The sequence below is a fragment of the Desarmillaria tabescens genome (assembly GCF_030435595.1).
Source record: "Desarmillaria tabescens strain CCBAS 213 chromosome Unknown EV420scaffold_102, whole genome shotgun sequence".
NCBI classification, from domain to species: Eukaryota; Fungi; Basidiomycota; class Agaricomycetes; order Agaricales; family Physalacriaceae; genus Desarmillaria; species Desarmillaria tabescens.
Window position 1 is genome coordinate 117,339 of NW_026848401.1, and position 17,515 is coordinate 134,853.

The 17,515-nt window shown below is 48.5% G+C and overlaps 8 protein-coding genes across 8 annotated transcripts; 5 read left to right on the forward strand and 3 right to left on the reverse strand.

Annotated features, from left to right (window-relative positions):
* Positions 1-17: 17 nt before the first annotated feature.
* On the forward strand, positions 18-2,013 carry EV420DRAFT_1623317 (PLP-dependent transferase; the record flags this gene model as incomplete). The annotated part of the gene is made up of 11 exons (XM_060475932.1): positions 18-87; positions 142-357; positions 411-552; positions 603-691; positions 745-844; positions 892-977; positions 1,033-1,384; positions 1,424-1,679; positions 1,729-1,757; positions 1,806-1,896; positions 1,945-2,013. 11 exons carry the CDS (start codon positions 18-20, stop codon positions 2,011-2,013), a joined length of 1,500 nt encoding a protein of 499 aa, XP_060322805.1.
* Positions 2,014-2,897: 884 nt separating this feature from the next.
* On the forward strand, positions 2,898-5,116 carry EV420DRAFT_1280311 (uncharacterized protein; the record flags this gene model as incomplete). Its single annotated transcript, XM_060468199.1, has 8 exons — positions 2,898-3,290; positions 3,343-3,443; positions 3,500-3,538; positions 3,595-4,089; positions 4,145-4,292; positions 4,352-4,523; positions 4,583-4,778; positions 4,834-5,116. 8 exons carry the CDS (start codon positions 2,898-2,900, stop codon positions 5,114-5,116), a joined length of 1,827 nt encoding a protein of 608 aa, XP_060322806.1.
* A 55-nt stretch (positions 5,117-5,171) lies between these two features.
* On the reverse strand, positions 5,172-6,024 carry EV420DRAFT_1586815 (uncharacterized protein). Its single transcript, XM_060474820.1, has 3 exons — positions 5,911-6,024; positions 5,639-5,853; positions 5,172-5,586 (listed from the first exon to the last, which is right to left on the reverse strand). Exons 1-3 carry the CDS (start codon positions 5,984-5,986, stop codon positions 5,281-5,283), a joined length of 597 nt encoding a protein of 198 aa, XP_060322807.1. The 5' UTR covers positions 5,987-6,024; the 3' UTR covers positions 5,172-5,280.
* A 63-nt stretch (positions 6,025-6,087) lies between these two features.
* EV420DRAFT_1486858 (uncharacterized protein) lies at positions 6,088-7,029 on the forward strand (the record flags this gene model as incomplete). Its single annotated transcript, XM_060470454.1, has 2 exons — positions 6,088-6,877; positions 6,929-7,029. 2 exons carry the CDS (start codon positions 6,088-6,090, stop codon positions 7,027-7,029), a joined length of 891 nt encoding a protein of 296 aa, XP_060322808.1.
* A 321-nt stretch (positions 7,030-7,350) lies between these two features.
* On the reverse strand, positions 7,351-9,312 carry EV420DRAFT_1666738 (putative E2-like enzyme). Its single transcript, XM_060478987.1, has 6 exons — positions 9,159-9,312; positions 9,073-9,108; positions 8,977-9,022; positions 8,864-8,918; positions 8,393-8,812; positions 7,351-8,341 (listed from the first exon to the last, which is right to left on the reverse strand). The coding sequence occupies exons 1-6, from the start codon at positions 9,171-9,173 to the stop codon at positions 7,840-7,842; spliced, it is 1,074 nt and encodes a 357-aa protein (XP_060322809.1). The 5' UTR covers positions 9,174-9,312; the 3' UTR covers positions 7,351-7,839.
* Positions 9,313-9,324: 12 nt separating this feature from the next.
* EV420DRAFT_1666744 (uncharacterized protein) lies at positions 9,325-11,346 on the forward strand (the record flags this gene model as incomplete). The annotated part of the gene is made up of 1 exon (XM_060478988.1): positions 9,325-11,346. Exon 1 carries the CDS (start codon positions 9,385-9,387, stop codon positions 11,344-11,346), a length of 1,962 nt encoding a protein of 653 aa, XP_060322810.1. The 5' UTR covers positions 9,325-9,384.
* A 4,330-nt stretch (positions 11,347-15,676) lies between these two features.
* Positions 15,677-16,656, reverse strand: EV420DRAFT_1586828 (uncharacterized protein). Its single transcript, XM_060474821.1, has 6 exons — positions 16,498-16,656; positions 16,404-16,444; positions 16,317-16,348; positions 16,158-16,256; positions 15,968-16,106; positions 15,677-15,922 (listed from the first exon to the last, which is right to left on the reverse strand). The coding sequence occupies exons 1-5, from the start codon at positions 16,642-16,644 to the stop codon at positions 16,009-16,011; spliced, it is 417 nt and encodes a 138-aa protein (XP_060322811.1). The 5' UTR covers positions 16,645-16,656; the 3' UTR covers positions 15,677-15,922; positions 15,968-16,008.
* Positions 16,657-16,777: 121 nt separating this feature from the next.
* On the forward strand, positions 16,778-17,042 carry EV420DRAFT_1623321 (ribosomal protein L39e; the record flags this gene model as incomplete). Its single annotated transcript, XM_060475933.1, has 3 exons — positions 16,778-16,780; positions 16,834-16,938; positions 16,995-17,042. The coding sequence occupies 3 exons, from the start codon at positions 16,778-16,780 to the stop codon at positions 17,040-17,042; spliced, it is 156 nt and encodes a 51-aa protein (XP_060322812.1).
* Between the last annotated feature and the right edge of the window lie 473 nt (positions 17,043-17,515).

Here is a 17,515-nt window from a genome sequence, read left to right on the forward strand (position 1 = left end):
ACCCTTTGGTATACACAATGGAGGCTATTGATCTGCGGCACCATTTGAACACTCTGTCCCTCTCCCGAAGTCCCAGTCCCCTGAAGGGTGCGTTCGTCATGGCCATTCACGCGTTCTTCGCTATCTAACGTGACAATATAGACATCATGAAGTATATGGCTGTTGATGGAATGGTTAGCTTAGCGGGAGGTCTTCCTCACCCTTCTCTATTCCCTTTCGTCGATTTAGAGGCCAACGTGTATTCCTCCAACGTCGATTTGCACTCCAATGCTTCGCGGGAACTGATACATCTGTCCATCCACAAAGACGATAAGAATGACGGTCAAGTGGTGAATCTAGCGACTAGCCTGCAGTATTGTACGTATATTATGATCCCTGGGCGCGAATTCCGAATTGAAAGATTCCATTAGCCCCCTGTACTGGACTTCCGTGGCTGCTCAATTTCACGCACGAGTTTACGCGTACCGTGTTTCGTCCTGCTTACAAAAACTTTGAGGTGTTATTGAATGAAGGTAGTACGGATGCTTGGAGTAAAGTGGTCAACCTACTCTGGTAATGCTTCTGTCCTGTACTTTGGCGCTCCTTCTAATGGTCTGATTTAGTGAGATGGGGGACTTCATACTCGTAGAGAAGCAGACTTATCCCACTGCGCAGGCGCTGTGGATACCGATGGGATGCAGCGGTGTTCCAAGTACGAATATCTTCGTCTTTTCCTTCATGCACTAATGGCATCGATGTTTGTAGTTGAGATGGATGCCGAAGGCATGCGCTCAGATGCATTAGAGGACGCACTTCGCAGCTGGGACTCGGATCATCCAGGCGTCAAACGCCCTCATGTTCTTTAGTAAGTGCTTGTCGGACAAATCTTGGCATATTTGAGAATCTTTGTAGTACTGTTCCTACGGGGCAAAATCCTACCGGCTGTACCATGTCTGCCCGTCGCAAACAAGAAATTTATGCTATCTGTGTGAAATATGGTACGCCGGCTGAGTTTTCACCTTTATTTTCTGTTTGTATTCAAAAGCGAAACAGACATCATAATTGTGGAAGACGACCCTTATTATTTTCTCCAGTTCGATGAATACATTTTCGGAAACGGAAAACAAAATGGCCACGCGGTTGCTCCTTCTTACGATGAATCGTTGTTCCTTAGCTCGCTGGAACGCACGTTCCTCAGCTTTGACACGGAAGGACGTGTGATTCGCCTCGACACTTTTAGTAAAACACTTGCACCTGGAAACCGCGTCGGGTGGTTCACATGTAATCCTGTTTTCACAGAACGCTTACTTCGCGCGACAGAGGTGGTCACTCAGACACCCTCGGGATGGAGCCAGGCAATTCTATCAGAACTGCTGCGGTCTTGGGGCATCAGCGGGTACTTGAAGTGACTATCGGGGTTAAAGCGTGAGTATGCAGTGCGTAGGAATTGGATATGCGATGCTCTGGGCGAGGCATTCGATATCAAGGCGGGGACGAGTGACGAAGGTCTAATGGTCTACGGCAAGGGTACGAGTGTTAGGTTGTTCAGTTTCGTCCCTCCGCGTGCCGGAATGTTCTTGTGGTGTAAGTTGTATCTGAAAGAGAACAAGGACTTCTTGGCCGTTAAGGCTGAAGCCGGCGACGAGGATCCCGAGGCAGCTTTTGAAAGGAAAATATGGAAGGAGCTGGCTGACGAAAAGGTTGGTGAACGTCACTCTGTAAATGTATATCGCTTATAGCTTTGAACAGGTTTTGCTCACGCCAGGATCGTATTATACGTGAGAATTAGCATTTCATCTAACATGCCGATGCTCAATTCATTCCAGCCCGTGGCAAGGAAAGGGAAAGACATCGATCGCAACCTCCGGTAGAGAACAGGGCGTTATCTTCTTCCGGATAGCGTTTTCGATGACCACGGTAAGTGCGGTAATTTTAAATTTCATCATTTTCTCACCTACCACCTAGAAAGATGATATGGCGCTAGGAATCCAAAGAATGGCTCAAGTTCTACGTCGTTCTTGGGGCCTGGCATAGACACCTCCATAAAATTATTCAACTAATCTACTGCTATCAGCTAATACGCTTGACAGGTCCTTAGCTGAAAATATGGATTATTCAACTAATCCATTGGAAAAGACTCAACCAAACGTACCAAAGTACCATATAAATGTAACACCGTAGGTTGTAAGACCTATTGACTAGAGCATGAAACCCTTGAATCTCCTTCGCGTTAACTCCGCCTTTCGACGCGAACCTCGCTGACGGTGGCCGGTACTCAAAAATCTCCTTGGTGATTATATTGCAATGTCGGCTTGCAGCCAGTGCGGCGGAGTACGCTGACATCCGCAGCACCAAAGGAATCTTGCCTCTCCCTTTTACTGACATTTGTTGTTGGGAACGAAGTGGCTGCAAATCAACACCTTGTATACATTCATTGTCACCCTATTCGCAGACCGGTGATCGCCTCAAGGGCAAAATGCAGGCTGGCGGTTCCTGCCCATGGCGCGGATCACAGACCAAGGTTAATGCTTTCAGGTGAGACACCGCGACTGACGATATTGGTGACCTAGTAAAGCCCTCTCCAGTATACAGCACACACGTTGTCAACATCATGTGTTTGAAAATCTAAAATGCAGTGTTCATGCACATCGCGTCGAACCATGAATAGCTTTTATTACAAGTCACCGTGTCTCTTGCCTACGCCGCTCTCCCGAACCTTCGCCTGGAATACACTGCTCCTTTGATCGGCTTCTATGGTGCCAAAATCAATTACCCTTACCAAAGCAGCTCCATCAACGTTAACACGGAATCCACTCGATGATTGTTTCACTCATGGATTTGATATCGGCAGGCTATATATAATGGTATGCCGAGCTCCATGTTGGCAAGCCTACATTATTCCATTCGTTAAATCTTCCATGACTCTCCTTCCTGGGCCAGCGGTAGCCCACAGACGATCCTTACGACTTTCCTTGCTTTCACGTCTTTGCGGAACCGTGAGCGTCTTCATTTTAGTGTTTTCTTTTGCCGGTATCTTCTATTATAATGCGTTCTGCTACGTGAAGAACGGCGGAGAAACGCCGAAAACTGCAAGGCTGCAACTTCTGGGTGACCATCACCGTACCGGATGTTCCACCCACAACGAACCACAACTAGAGTCCAAGAGTCAAACTGTTTCTGAACTTACTCCCATTTCTCCCTCTCTGTTGCCTGATATCGAGCATTTGAGCTTGGAAGCATTGAGGGAACTTGTTTCGTCGACGGAAGGCTTCTTAGCGAGGGACTATAGCCTGAACCTCGGATGGAATAATGTAAGTAGTAGGATCCTTGCGCTTAATATTTTTCTTTGCTTATCAAGGTCAGATACGTTATATCATAGAGGCAGCGTTGCTTCAAGCTAAACTTCTCCGCCGAACCCTTATTTTGCCTTCATTCATCTACGCGCGAGGCTGCGAGTATGACGTGTAAGTTTGAGAGTTTCCATCCTGAACCTTCCTTTGCTGATGGCCTGATGCCGCAGCAAAGTTTGTGGCGATTACTTTCCCATGGTTAATAGAGGGTGTGCATCATTTCCTGCATGTCTGATAATCAACGCTCACAGCACGCCTCTTCAAGGGATGCGTTAGGAAGCAACGAGTGGCGCGAGCTCCCCATCGAGGAGCAAATGGGTTGGGTGCTCCCTATAAATCTCATGATCAATATCACTCACCTCCGCGAGAATCACCCGGTCATCACCGTGTCCGACTACCTTCGCCTACATGGCATCGACCCTACGACCGAAGCCTCCAATGGACAGTGGCAAAGAGATCGGTACCATGCCAGCGATGTCAAGAATATTTTTACGGGGAAGACACCTGAATTATATGTCATCCAGAATGAGTGGTATGATCAGGAAATAATGAGGGTCGACAAAATACCAGAGGAAATCAAGGCCCGGAAGCGAGAGGACGAGGCTAGTGGGGTACACGCGACCTTGGAGGATGATTTGCCCCAGAATGTCGCCCTAGACTGGGATCGAACTCAAGAAATGGTGAATATTTGGGACGATCATGAGCTGGAGAGGGTCATGATCGAACACGGATGGGAAGTCCTCCATACATTCAAGCCTGTGTAAGCGCTTTGTTTTGCTTAGCGTATACTAACGTAATGCTGACGGTGTCCCAAGAAAGGGACTGGAATTGAGCAAAACCGTTACAGAACCAATGAAGCAATTCGCACGCCGTTCCGCTATCCGTGGATTCCAGGATGATTTTTCTGGGCGGAAGGAAGAAGTACTACTACTCTCTGGTCCATTGCACCATCACCGGAAACCAGTAAGTTCTTCCCAAATAAGCTGAAGCCATGAGTTTTCGCATCTGATCACAATCCTTAGGGCGGCATGCGCTTTACAACTCGCCTTGCATTGAACGAGTACCTCCATCTTGTCCTCCATGATATACGACAGATCGATGCTGTGATCTCGCTTGCTGACCTGATGGTTCAACGCATGTACGATCTAGTAGGGGGGCGACTATGGATGGCAGCGCATATGCGTCGTGGTGACTGTAAGAGCTCTTTGTCCTTTGTAACCTCTATTACACAGTTAACATTCCCACTCCTGTAGTTGTCAGGTACAACTTCGTCATGGAGAATACTCCAGAAAGACATATCTACCGAGTGAAGCAACATCTGGCAAACGGAAGACGACTGATAGAGTCACTACATGAACGACAGGAAGTTTTGCGGACCTATGATATGCCAGATACGCCTGGTCCAAACTATGAGATGTACAGTCGGGGACCACCACTTGCGGACGACTGGTCGGTTCATTCCATTTTGACTTGTATATACTACGGCTCAACAAAATCCACATAGGTTCTATGTCGCGACGGATGAGCGCAACGCCACCATTCTACAAGAATTTCGAAACCAAGGGGCCGTTTTCATGGACGACCTCCTTACCATCTCAGACAGACGGATGATTGATCCAGAAATATCATGGGCATTAATGATTACGGACTTTCGCGGGTTGATAGAACAAATTGTCTTGTCACGCGCGGCGTATTTCTACGGCCATATGATGAGCTCGGTAGTTGGTGGTGTCATGAATCTACGCGGTAAACGCGGGGTCGATCCACGCACAACAGATGTAGATTAGAGTTCGAACATTTTTTTATGTCGCGCTGGCGTTCTTGTACCTAGTGACACGGACAATATATTATTATCATCTGATATCCTTTAGTTCTACCGTAGGAGAGTACAGTAAATACCCCTCCATAAGTCGAGTCGCCTCAAGCGGCGACCTGAGCACTGAGCCTTGGCTTAGTCCGTAGCATAAGGAATACCCGCACGCTCCAAGATACTCCTCAAAAGTGATCCATCAGTCAAAACTCCGGGAACTTCAGGAGTATCGCGCAGTTTCCGAGGCTTTGGCTGATACTTCTCCGCGTATTGTCTTTGAACGAGCATTGCGAAACGCACATCACGAAGGGTGATTCCAGGATATTTATACGGTGTATGCTCATTCTCAGCTTTCCCCGGAAGACAAATCGGCGGTGAAAGCGCGCTGTGCGTCTGAACGGAGATGCTAAGACGTTTGCTAGCGAAACCGATCCGCTCAGGATGATGCTGGCCAGAAGATTTGGGTTAGAACAGTAACACATCATCCCAATTTTCTCACATTCTCTTCATCGGCAATTGTAGATATGTCATTCATGAACCGCATAGCGGTCTTGTATCCGGCAATGGGAAACTCCGAGGAGAGTTGACAGGATTTGAGCTTGGTAGACCATCTTAGGCACCAACCTACGCGCATCAGAGGAGGGATGTATTGCTTAAGTTCATTTTCAGAGAGCCAGTGCGTTGGCGCTGTTGTTGGTAGGGACGGGGGAAGATCTAAAATCCTTTGTATGAGAACAGAGATTCAAGAATGAAGTGCAGAAGTCATCCCACCTACATTTCCTAGTGATGTATGTAAGGAGCGACGAAAGCCAAGAATGAGCTCCCACGAGGAGGGTGCCCAAAGCATTTTTTTCAGGGAAGGAGCAGAGAGAGTATCTTTCTATATTGCGACGTCGGAGATATTTCGCCCCAATTGGGCAATGACCAACTTCCTTCCTTCCTTCTCCTATGCTCGACCAGTTCCCCCCTGAGCTCGTTCACGCCATTATCTCAGAGTTCTGGTACTCCGAACACCCCTCGGAGGATAGAATTACATTCATGAAAACATGTCCCCTCATCAACCGCCTCTGGAAGGATGTCTTTGCATACATCGCTTCCCGGGACATTTTCGTTCCAACGAATGCATATCTTTTCTATCTCAGTTCTATTATACGCAACAACGACTCTCTGATCTACCGAATTCATCTCCCCAATTCCACTCGTACGATTACCTGTCATGTCGACCTAGTTGAAACAAATCAGGAAGCCACACAGGAGCCATACACAATCTTATCCAATCTCCCCAATTTCATCGGATTTCGCAAGTGCTTTCCAAATATCACTCAAATCTTCCTCGAAATCACGTATCGCGTCCGAGACAGATGGTGGACCCTTTTAATATTATCTCAAGAACAAATCGTTCGGACTCGAATATCCTTAGCACTTGACCAAGCAACCACGCAGCTCAGTGTCTTACCCGTGGACTGGGAAATCGCTGCTTACAACCCGGCGCCTGATTATATCTATGGCAGAATTGCTGACAGTAACTGGGAAATGTTTCTGGAGGCTATCACTCGTCCTATGGCACCCAGAACGTTGTCCAAATGCGTCAGAGCGACCCCGTTCAAGGATTTGATATTGCGTTCGACGTATCTGAATTGCGTCCGGCGGTTTTCTGGTCATGGTGTCCTTACGGAGACGAAGGGCGATGTGGGAGGCATCAATCGCAGGTTCGGAACGGCAGTGCGAAGACCATTGGGTGAGAATCGCTCTTCCTTCCATTGAGCGAAAAGGACTCATTTTTATGGAGGTTTATGGACGTTCCTTGAGGAAATGTATGAGTTTATCACATGGGTAGATGATACTGTGCCCGAACGCTTGGCAAATTGGCATGTCATCGCGTCACCATGAACATACTGGATCAAAAAAGTTGTGGGATTTTATCTAGTCTAACTTCGTCGAAACCCATCCTGTATGTATCTCCTTTTGACTATTTTATCTCTTTAAATGGCATTATAGGTCATCTCCTTGCGGATTCGTCCCGTTCGAGTCTCAAGAACGCATCGAATTAGGTCAATAGCAGTCATGTCAAACTGCTGCGTGGCAAGGGAGGTGCGGTGTAAGCGCTGGCCTTCCGTTTGGAGGGTTTTTCCAGCAGGAGAACAGTCATTTTAGATGATATCATGCGTTACCTAGGTGTCGGCTCTACCTCAAATCGTCCTACCCCACTGTCATGTGCACGTTCTTTTGCTTCGATTTCATCAAAGCAGTGGCTTGACATCTGTGTTACTGCACATAAACATGGCTAGTCGCGTTGACCATCTGTCATGTGTAGCCTGGAGTCTCTCAGAATACAGAAGGACGACTGATGCTCGTTCACCTTGTGAATCGGTCAGTCAACACGTCGGGCTACTAGCCTGACTGGGTTGGACTGCAGGCGACTCCCATTGACGATACATAGCATAGCTCTCTTAATGTACTCATACTCTATATATTTGTTAATAAATCTGTTTTTCTTCATGAAATTTAGTGTACACGACGTTATATTTACAGTGGCCAGCCTGCAGGACTTGTTTGTTATCGCTTTGTCAGTCTTTAATCGAATACCAAGTTCAGTACGAATTATACAAGTAAATATATGATACATTGACATAAACTTCTGACACTGAATAACGAGCATACTCCCAAATCATCGGGTATCAATCTATATGTACAAACCACTCAGAACGACGTGGTAGAATCCACCTCAATCGTTGGGACAATCGAAGCGATGAACTTCAAAAATACCACCAGATAGAAGTCTACCCGCATTCCTTCTACCTCTTCTTCGTCGCCACTGAGTACCTTGTCATCTTTACCACCACTCGACTTCCTCCCGAACCACTTCTTCTTTTCCTTTGGCACCAGCTTCTGTTGGGCCAGCTGCTCCGCGACGACGCTGCTATTCATACGCTCGATGACCTTCTTCATCACGCTAGCATGCTTGCATGGGTGCACCGACGCAGCTTGCAACGTCGCGGAATGTGGGAAAGCTTCGATGGTCACCGTCTTGAGAGCGTGATCAGCAGAAACATCTTGGAATATCTGAGGTGGTGTTAGGGGCGTTCTGTTCTCATCGTAGCCAAGCAGCCAGATTCGGGGTGTTTGGTAATACTTGTCGTAGGTGATCATCACATCGTAAGTCCGGACCTGCAGGAGGTTGCCGTTGGCTACTTCGACTTCGCTTTTCATATTGTCAGATAAAACTTGGCAGAAGTCTGGCTCACTAACACACCTAGCATTGGTCACGCATGCCTTTGTTACAGCGGGGGCTGCAGCGGTAGCCTCGTCGCCCTCTTCCAGCCCTTCCTCCTCCATATCTGGAATATCATCCAGATCAGGTATCTCGCCCGGTGCTGACGAGTCTAGCGACAGCCCCGCGACGGGGCCTTCCAGATCTGGGATATCGTCGATCTCCCCTGGGTTGGCAGCAGAGTCCGTGTTGGGCTTCCTCCCCGCGTGAGTCTCTACCCATTCGTCCTTCTCATCAGCCGAAGCGAAAGAGTCGCCAAAGGATAGCAATCGTTCCGCGTCTTCATCGGCGTCGGTGTATGCTAGTGAAGTCGCTCGTCGGAGGCAGGGCACGCCTCGTGTTACGAGGTATTGCTTTTCGGCTGGGAGATATTCGCGAGTCTTGGAGGCGTCGCCTTTCTCCCTGAGGGACCATATTCAGTTGTGCTCGCCTAGTCGCTTGGATCGCACTGACCATGTCCAAACTGGAAACTTGTACGCCAGAAAGTCTCCCGCCGCCACAAACTCCTCTGTATGACTCCGATAAGCCTTTGTGTCGATGAAAGGGATAGGGATATCAGGGCTGACCAGGCGTGATACGACCATGCTCCTTGAATTTACTCTCTTTCAATACCTTGGATAGCCCTATCAGGTCTGGGCCAAGCAAGACATTAGGCCACTCACTGGACTGAGATATTCTCGGACAGCGAATAATTGTTGCTAAATGCCCGATGAGACGGGAATATCATGTGGAAAAGGAACAGAAATACCTGTATGGCATGCATTGTTGAGATCTAAGTGATAGAAATGAGAGAAAAGGCGCTATTGGTTACTTTGTCTCTCAGGAAATCGATTTAGTCCACGTGCGTCACGTGCAGGCATGACGCAATGTCCAAATTGGGTTAGCCCCTGGACACGCTTAACCACAAAAGCGCCCACCGCTCCTTGATCCGAAACCACCATCTGGCTAATTTTCCCACGGGTAAATTTGCGACGATGGAGGGTGTAGAAACTAGCGTAGGCGGTACCATAACAAAAGATATACAAACTACACCTACGAAAAGCAAAGATCGCATCGCACAGCCCATGAACGAGACACCTAGAGCAAGACAAGGTCACGTCAAAAAGAAAATGGCCCTGCCGAACGACAGAGACCGCCCGAGAGCAGTACCCTCTCGAAGCACATCGCCAACGCACTCGAACTCCTCCACAGGATCCAAAAGGAATTGGGAAGGGGACGATGATGACTTCTTCGGGACTCCGGTGGGGAACTGGAGTGACCACATGTCGAGCATGAACATTAGGGAAAACGAAGCAAAGCTACAAGAACTGATGGAGGATACCATCACGGCCGTGCAGGAGTACACCAAGAGTGGAGCAACGGCAGGCGAAGGGAGACTCGGAGAACGAGCGCAGGCTCTAGCACACGAGCTAACGGTGATGATGTCGGGAGAGAAGACGATCAGCACCGATGCGATGCTCCACCGGGTGTACAACCAGCAGGAAAGAATGGAGAAGAGGATGAAACAGTTTGAACGCTGCCAGATAGAGCTGGACAGAAGGGAGAGGAAGAGCGAGACAAGGATGCTGAATGAAGAAGTGCGTACCTTTAAACCCATTCCGAATTACGCAGCTGTTGCCGCAACCGCGAGTATACATAGAGGAGGAAACACAGAAACACCAGCAATGCATTATGTTACACGTCCCGTGAGACCAGCTAAGGCAACGACACAGAATATACCACCTGCATCGACACTCAAAAACCCCAACAGACCATACAACCCATGCCGCATGGTCGTACGAGCGCCAGAACTACTGATAGACTATGAAAGGCCTAAACCCGAAATGGTCGCCATCAGGGTCAATGAAGAACTAGCCAAGCACGACGAGACGAAGGAGTTCGTAGTCGTCCATGTACGGTTCAATGTGAATAATAGCTGCATATTGAACCTACGAAGCGACCAGCGAGTGGCAGATCTAGAACCACATGCACATATCTTCAAACAGATTGTGTTCCCAGGACACAGCGAAGTAGAAGCATACCCAGACGAGAAATGGTTCTCGGTCCATATATGCGGCGTCAAGACAGGGATAGTCGATGGAAGTGGAATCCGGACAGCTGAAGAAGTCAGACAGGAGCTCATAGCGAAGAACCCTGACATACGGGGAAGGACAATCAGAGCATTCAGATGGGTGAGACCAGAGGGAAAACTCATAGAAGAAGGGAAGTATGCATCATCGGTAGTTGTATCCTTCGAGAAAGAGGAGGATGCAAGGTACATGACGATGGAGAGGAGAAGCGTATCGCTTTACTGGGCATCGTGTATTGTGAAGGAGTTTACAGACAAACCACCGGCAATCCAATGTGAGGGATGCCAAGGCTTCCACCGGAAAGCAGCATGCAAAGCAGCAGCAAGGTGCCGACTGTGTGCGGAGGACCACCACGAGAATGAACACGCAGAGAAATGCTCACGGTGCATACAAGCAAGGGGAGAGGCATTGGAAAGAGGGGAGATGGCAACGGTCTGTATGCACAGGCGATGCGCAAACTGCAAAGACGGGGAACAAGCAAACCATGCAGCGAATGACCGGATGTGTCCAGTCCAGATCCGTAGGCTGGGAGATCATAGAGATCCAAAACCAACACACCCAGTGGGGAACATTGGAAATGCGAATGGAGGCTGGAGAAAGGTCACTCGCAAACGAAAAGGGAAAAAGCAGACAAATCCTGCCACAGAGGCTGGGACGGAGTCAGAAGCTGACCCACCCACCTCTGGCAGAAGGTACGCGAATAATATACTCTCTGAAAAAGAAATCATCGCTACGCTCCAAGTTGTTTTTCCAGAGATACAATCTGAACAACTCCAGCTGTCATGGAAACAACGTAGCAATGGAAGCTCACTGGCACAAGTCATCGAGGACATACGTGACCCAGAACAACCACGCAGTAGCCAATGAATGATACAACACAACACCAACAGACAACACGTACGAAACCCGTGAACTTCATGCAGTTGAACTGCTCACGGTCATCGTTAATCATGCGAGCAGTGCTTGCAGATTTATGTAAATCAATTGATGTGTTTCTTTTTCAAGAACCATGGTGGTGGAAGACTCCACATGGGAAGTGGATCTCGGCGAGCATGAATGCCCAGGAATGGCAGGCAATACTCCCAGCTGGGGCTGAGGAGGAGCGCCTACGAGTAATAACCTTTGTTCGAAAGCGCAGTGACCTCACGGTAACACTGAGATCAGACATTGCGACAGATCCCTATATACAGGTGCTAGACGTACAACAAGGAGGAACAAAATTATGGCTGGTCCATTTGTACAACAACCCAATGGACAGAGATGAAAATGGCAAGATGGCACTAAACAGAGTACAGAGGCTCGCCATTGACCGAGACGTTCCGATGGTGATTACTGGTGACTACAACTCCCACCACTCCCTATGGTCACGGGAAGGACAGCGGGAGAGCCCATGGGCAGAGGGACTTGTTGAGTGGATGGTAGAGAGAGGTTTACTGATGATGAATATGAAGGGAATACCCACGTTCTTTTCCAGAAGCAACAATGGAGCCGAGTCAGTCATAGATCTGACATTCGCCAATGCTGCAGCTATTACAGGCAACCTCCTGGTAGACTGGAGAGTAGATCCTGAATCCTCGTACACGTCGGACCACAGTGCAATATTCTGGAGGATCGATCAGGACGTGGAAGTGGTGGAAAATGCGCTTGGAGAGCAATACAACCTAAAAGATGCTGATGCGGGAGAATGGGAGGAAGACTTCAAGATAAAAATAGGAGGCTTCTCTGACAGCATGAGAGAGATCAAACAAGCTACGTCGGAATCCATGGACCGATCTCGACTAGATGAGATTGTTACCCAATTTCATACGCTGATCCAAGAGTCCACAGAGAATGTGGTCCCCAAAAGGAAACCAAGCACACATGCATGCGCATGGTGGGGGAGAGAGACAAAGAATGCTTGCAGACAGGTGAAGGAATTGCGAGAAGCGCAACGAACCCACAAAGCAGAACATGGCTGCATAAGCTTGGACATCGCAAGGGAGATCAAGAAAGCACAGAACTTTTTCAAGCGCATATGCCGACGAGCAAAGAAGAAATGGTTGGACGAGACACTTGCAGAAGCAACTACAGACAAGATATGGAGATTCAGCAAGTGGTACAAAACAGAACGTAACTATCCTTCACCAGCAATTAGCCGAGGCGAAGGGGAGACACCAGCGGTGACACACGAGGACAAATGTAATGCAATCCGAGATGAGTTATTCCAACCACCTCCAGAACTGCCAGATAGCGAGGAACCAGAGCTAGAAACTAGGAACCCGGGAGACATAGAATACCATGATGTCTCCAGGGAAGAGGTACGTTCAGCATTATTTGCCGGATCAAAGACTTCTGCTCCCAGTGCATCACAGATCAATTACCTACTGCTACAGTGGGCATGGAATGTATGCGAAGATTTCATCATTGCACTCATCCACCTCTGCGCCGCCATGGGCTACCACCCAATGCCATGGAAAACAGCTATAGCTTTTGCATTAAGAAAACCTGGAAAGAAGGACTATGGTATGCCAAGAGCATGGAGACTCATCCAACTGCTGGAGTGCTTGGGAAAGGTCCTCGAACGCATACAGGCAAATAGACTTGCTTTCTGGGCCGAAACACGAAATCTGGTACCACCAACCCAGTTTGGAGGCCTTGCAGGACGATCAACAATCGATGCAGCTGCCACATTCGTACATGATATCGAGGCAGCAAGGGCAAGAGGACTAGTCACGTCATCACTGATGTTTGACATTACAGGCTACTTTGACTTTATCAACCATGCACGACTACTAAGGGAATTGCGCCGTAAACACATACCACTACCAACCGTGAAATGGGTATCCTCATTCCTCATGCAGCGACAGGCAGCGGTGTGCCTAGATGGCAAGCGAGGTCAGATGAAACCAGTGATGAACGGAATTCCCCAGGGATCCCCGGTGTCACCAATCCTATCAGCGTTCTACTCAGCAGAGATTCTGGAGCGATATACCCCACCAGAAGTACCACCACCCGAACCACCACTAAAGCCAGATGCTGCATGGTTTTCAAGGAACCCCCAGTGGCACACCAAACCGACGACAGTCATGTTCGCAGATGATGGCAACATCTGGGTTAGCTCAAAAAGCCTTGAGACCAACGTCGCCATCCTAAAAGCTGAGTATCACAATACATCGGATCTCCTCAAGTCGATTGGCCTTTCTTTAGACTGCGACAAGAGAGAGCTATGCCACTTCGTCTCACAAAAGGGGGTCACACCATTTCCGGCAATCATCCTGCCTGGCAAAACGGCTGGGACTGAAGTCGCAATTGCACCAAAGCTATCGACAAGATGGCTGGGGTTCTTCTTTGACGCAAAGCTGAATTTCCGGTCTCACATCAAGGAGATGGTGGGAAGGGCAGAGTCAGTGGTAAACGGGCTTGGAATGCTAGCAAACACCGTACGAGGACTGAGCCAGAACCACATGCGACAACTCTATATGTCATGTGTTCTCCCAGTTTTGACGTACGGAGCAGCTATATGGTGGAAAGGAAAACGGCAAGCATCTCATATCAAAATGCTTACACGAGTACAGAATCGAGCGCTACGCCTGATTTGCGCAGCATTCAGAACAACACCGATTGTTGCTCTAGAAATTGAAGCGTCTATACCACCCATCCGGCACCTACTGGATCTCGAACGAGATAGGTTTGCGGTACGGATATGCAAGTTCAGCGAAACAAGTCCCATCATCCAGCGACTAACAGACAAAGATTGGAGAGGTGGTGTGGCACCACGAGCACACCCGCCAATACAGCCCGACATTCCAATTAGAATGCGACGAAACAAAGAAAGGCCAACAAGGAGAACCTTCCTAGGCGAGCTAGAGTCAATATTAACACCGGAGGATGAGAGAATTTCACTATTCCCAATAGCCCCATGGGAGAAATCACTGACAGAATACGGAAACAGATTTCAGACCTCATTACCAGTCAGCGGTGAATCAAAAGAGGACGCTGCGAGAAAACATCGAGATTACATAAGGAGGTTCTCCTTCGACGACACCCATCTACTGTTATACTCAGACGGCTCCCTACTCGAATTAAACGGCAAACGACAGACAGGAGCGAGCTGGGTAGCGATGATTCAGGGAAAAGTGGTCGCATCACAGAGCATAGGGACAGGACCCCATGCTGAGGTGTATGACTCAGAGCTTATAGGCTTAGCGTGGGCCGCACGAAATGTACAACGATTGCGTGCAGCCCACCCAAGCGTACGTCACATTCATTTCTTTGCCGATAACTCCTCTGCAGTTGACTCCATTATACGTCCCAAACGGGGACCAGGTCAACAGCATGCAACAGTGTTTTTCAAGATAGCCATGGAGCTCTTGGAAGAGGACGAAGAAACATCGCTGGAGGTAGCATGGGCACCCGGCCACCAGGACATACCTGGAAACGAAAAAGCGGACGCTTTGGCGAAGGAGGCATGTACAATGTTCGACATGGGACAGCGCACATATGCAAACGCAAGGAGAAGGATGCGAGAACGAGTACAGAAGAAATGGGTACAGGAGTGGGAAAGGACAAGCCCTACTGGCCGCTTTGGACTCGCAAACCGACTCAAACCACAGCTAAAACCAACCCAGAGGTTCAAGGAGACACCACGCGAGGTGTTCGGAAGGCTCGTACAGTGTAGAACAGGGCACGCCCACATGGGCGAGTTCTACGAACTGTTTAACATCCCAGAGGCGACGGACTGCGAATGCGGCGAGCGACTACAAACGCGAGATCACATCATACGATCCTGCCCACGATACAACGACCATCGACAGATCCTACGCGAAGGATCACAGAATCTAGTGATGTGCGACCTTTTGGGCACGACAGAGGGCATCGAAGCGGTCACAAGGTTCCTAGCGGAGTCTGGAGCCTTTACAAAGACCGGAACTCAAAGGCGAGAGGTGGGAATGCCGCTCTGGGAAGATGAACCAGAGCCGCATGAAGAAGAGGATGATGGATAGAACACTACATCGCAGCGCTACCGGGCCCCCCCCATTGTTTCTTTTCCTTTACTCTTTTTCTATTTGTATTTATTCCCTATCTCTTTTCCCTAGACAATGATTTTCGCAACGAAGAATAGACACCTAAAACACACGAAGCTACATAGAATTTTACCCGAGAGTTTTACATACCATAGAGTTGACAAGTAGATTAGTATTACAACGAGTAGCGGTACAGTCATACATAGCAGTAGAGTACTGTACCCCCGCGTCTTCGCCCACTACGAGGCGTGTTGCGGGTCACCAATCCAGACCTTCATCATCACCACAAAAGCGCCGCTCCAAAAATATGAACTTGAAGCACATAAAGTCATAACCTATCGTGGAGGTAGGAGTGCTCGCAATCCATTACAATATCCCATCTTCCCAGCCCTTCAGTTTTGAAATCATGCACTGCATGAATACAAACTAATAAATTTACGCTGTGGAAGGGTTATACCGCGATATTCAGAAACCGATAACCGTACTGATTCGTATCCATAGCTACTATGAAAGAACGCCCTCAAGGCTAGAGCTCATCACGACCTTTGGAATCCAAGCCAACCAACTCGACATCGAACACCAACGCAGAGTTGGCTGGGATAATGTTTCCGAATCCTCGAGAGCCTAAGAAGAACATAAACCTAGGACTTAGAGCCCAAAGTACAGGAAACATACCGTATGCCTTGTGCGAGGGAATAATGAGTGTCCTCTTTTCGTTGAGGCACATACCCTGGAGACCTTCGTCCCATCCTGAGATGACTTGGCCTACACCAACTGGGAAAGAAGACCGCTGCATCAGATACGTGGCGTTCCTTCAACGAGACAAGGTCTCACGGGTAAGAGGAAGCGGTTCACCGCGGTCATGACTACACGCTCGAGTTTGTAAGAACCATTATCCTTCACGTCGATCAGAGCACGAACCTCGAATCGAATTTGTTCCCATTCGCGAGCAAAGTTCCAGTCTGCAGAAATACTTCAGTCCTCCACTCAACTTGTAGGAATCAGTATCACGCACATAGTGGACTCTAATAGAATCCCCCTTCGCAGCCTTCACAGTACATTCCTCAGGAGTGTAAGTCGTACGAATCTCCAACTCCTTCGGTGGCTCAACAGCCAGCACAAACGAGATGAAGAAGAAACAAGTTAACCAACCAAGCTGCATGGTTGTCGTGGTCAAATTGGATTTCCAGCACACAATGACGTAAAGGGATCCGTGGGATAATGATTACATCAGCTATACAGGCTATCACAGGATTTTCCCACGACAACAAACATCGACTCCACGACACCCAACGATGGTGAGTGCCTTGTGAATGAGCTCGAACGCTACTAATCCTTGTTTCTGGTGTAGCCTTCCCAAAAGACGTTCCGCACAAAAAGAATCCTGGCAAAGGCCGGACGTCAGAACCGCCCAATCCCTCAGTGGTTCCGGCTGAAAACTGATACTAAAATCCAGGTGGGTTTGCATTTCTGTTTTGTCTGTTATTGCGGTGCTGATTTTTTTTGCGATAGTACAATGCTAAGCGGCGTCACTGGAGGAGGACCAAGCTCAATATCTAGATGCAGTCTCTTTTGAATGTTATTGAGCTCGCGCTTTGCTTTCGTCGTCCAAAATGTGTGAATAGGCATATATCTTACGGAAAGGGAGATAACAAGCTGATATCCAAGTCGGTGCATATGCACACTTCAACTCTGGTTTCAAGTACTCGACGTATCACCACTGTACCACCTCTGATGCGGTACAGAGAAATATCTGCCATACAAACATATGGATGGTGGTTGTCCGCCACCGGCTTCCATATTCCATCCATCCATCTGACGCGCCCATGATTATTGCAACCCCATCTCTTCCCTCCGAAGTTGTTCTAAGAGACTTCATGGCGAGCGACGTGATAATCATCCGTGAAACAATACCCTTGGTGATCACCATGTCCCAAACGGGTAATCACCTTCCGAATCTGCGTGCTCGAGGCTCTTGACTACGCAATCAGTTGCCATGTAGCAACGGAACGATAGCCGTGCCCACTCACCCA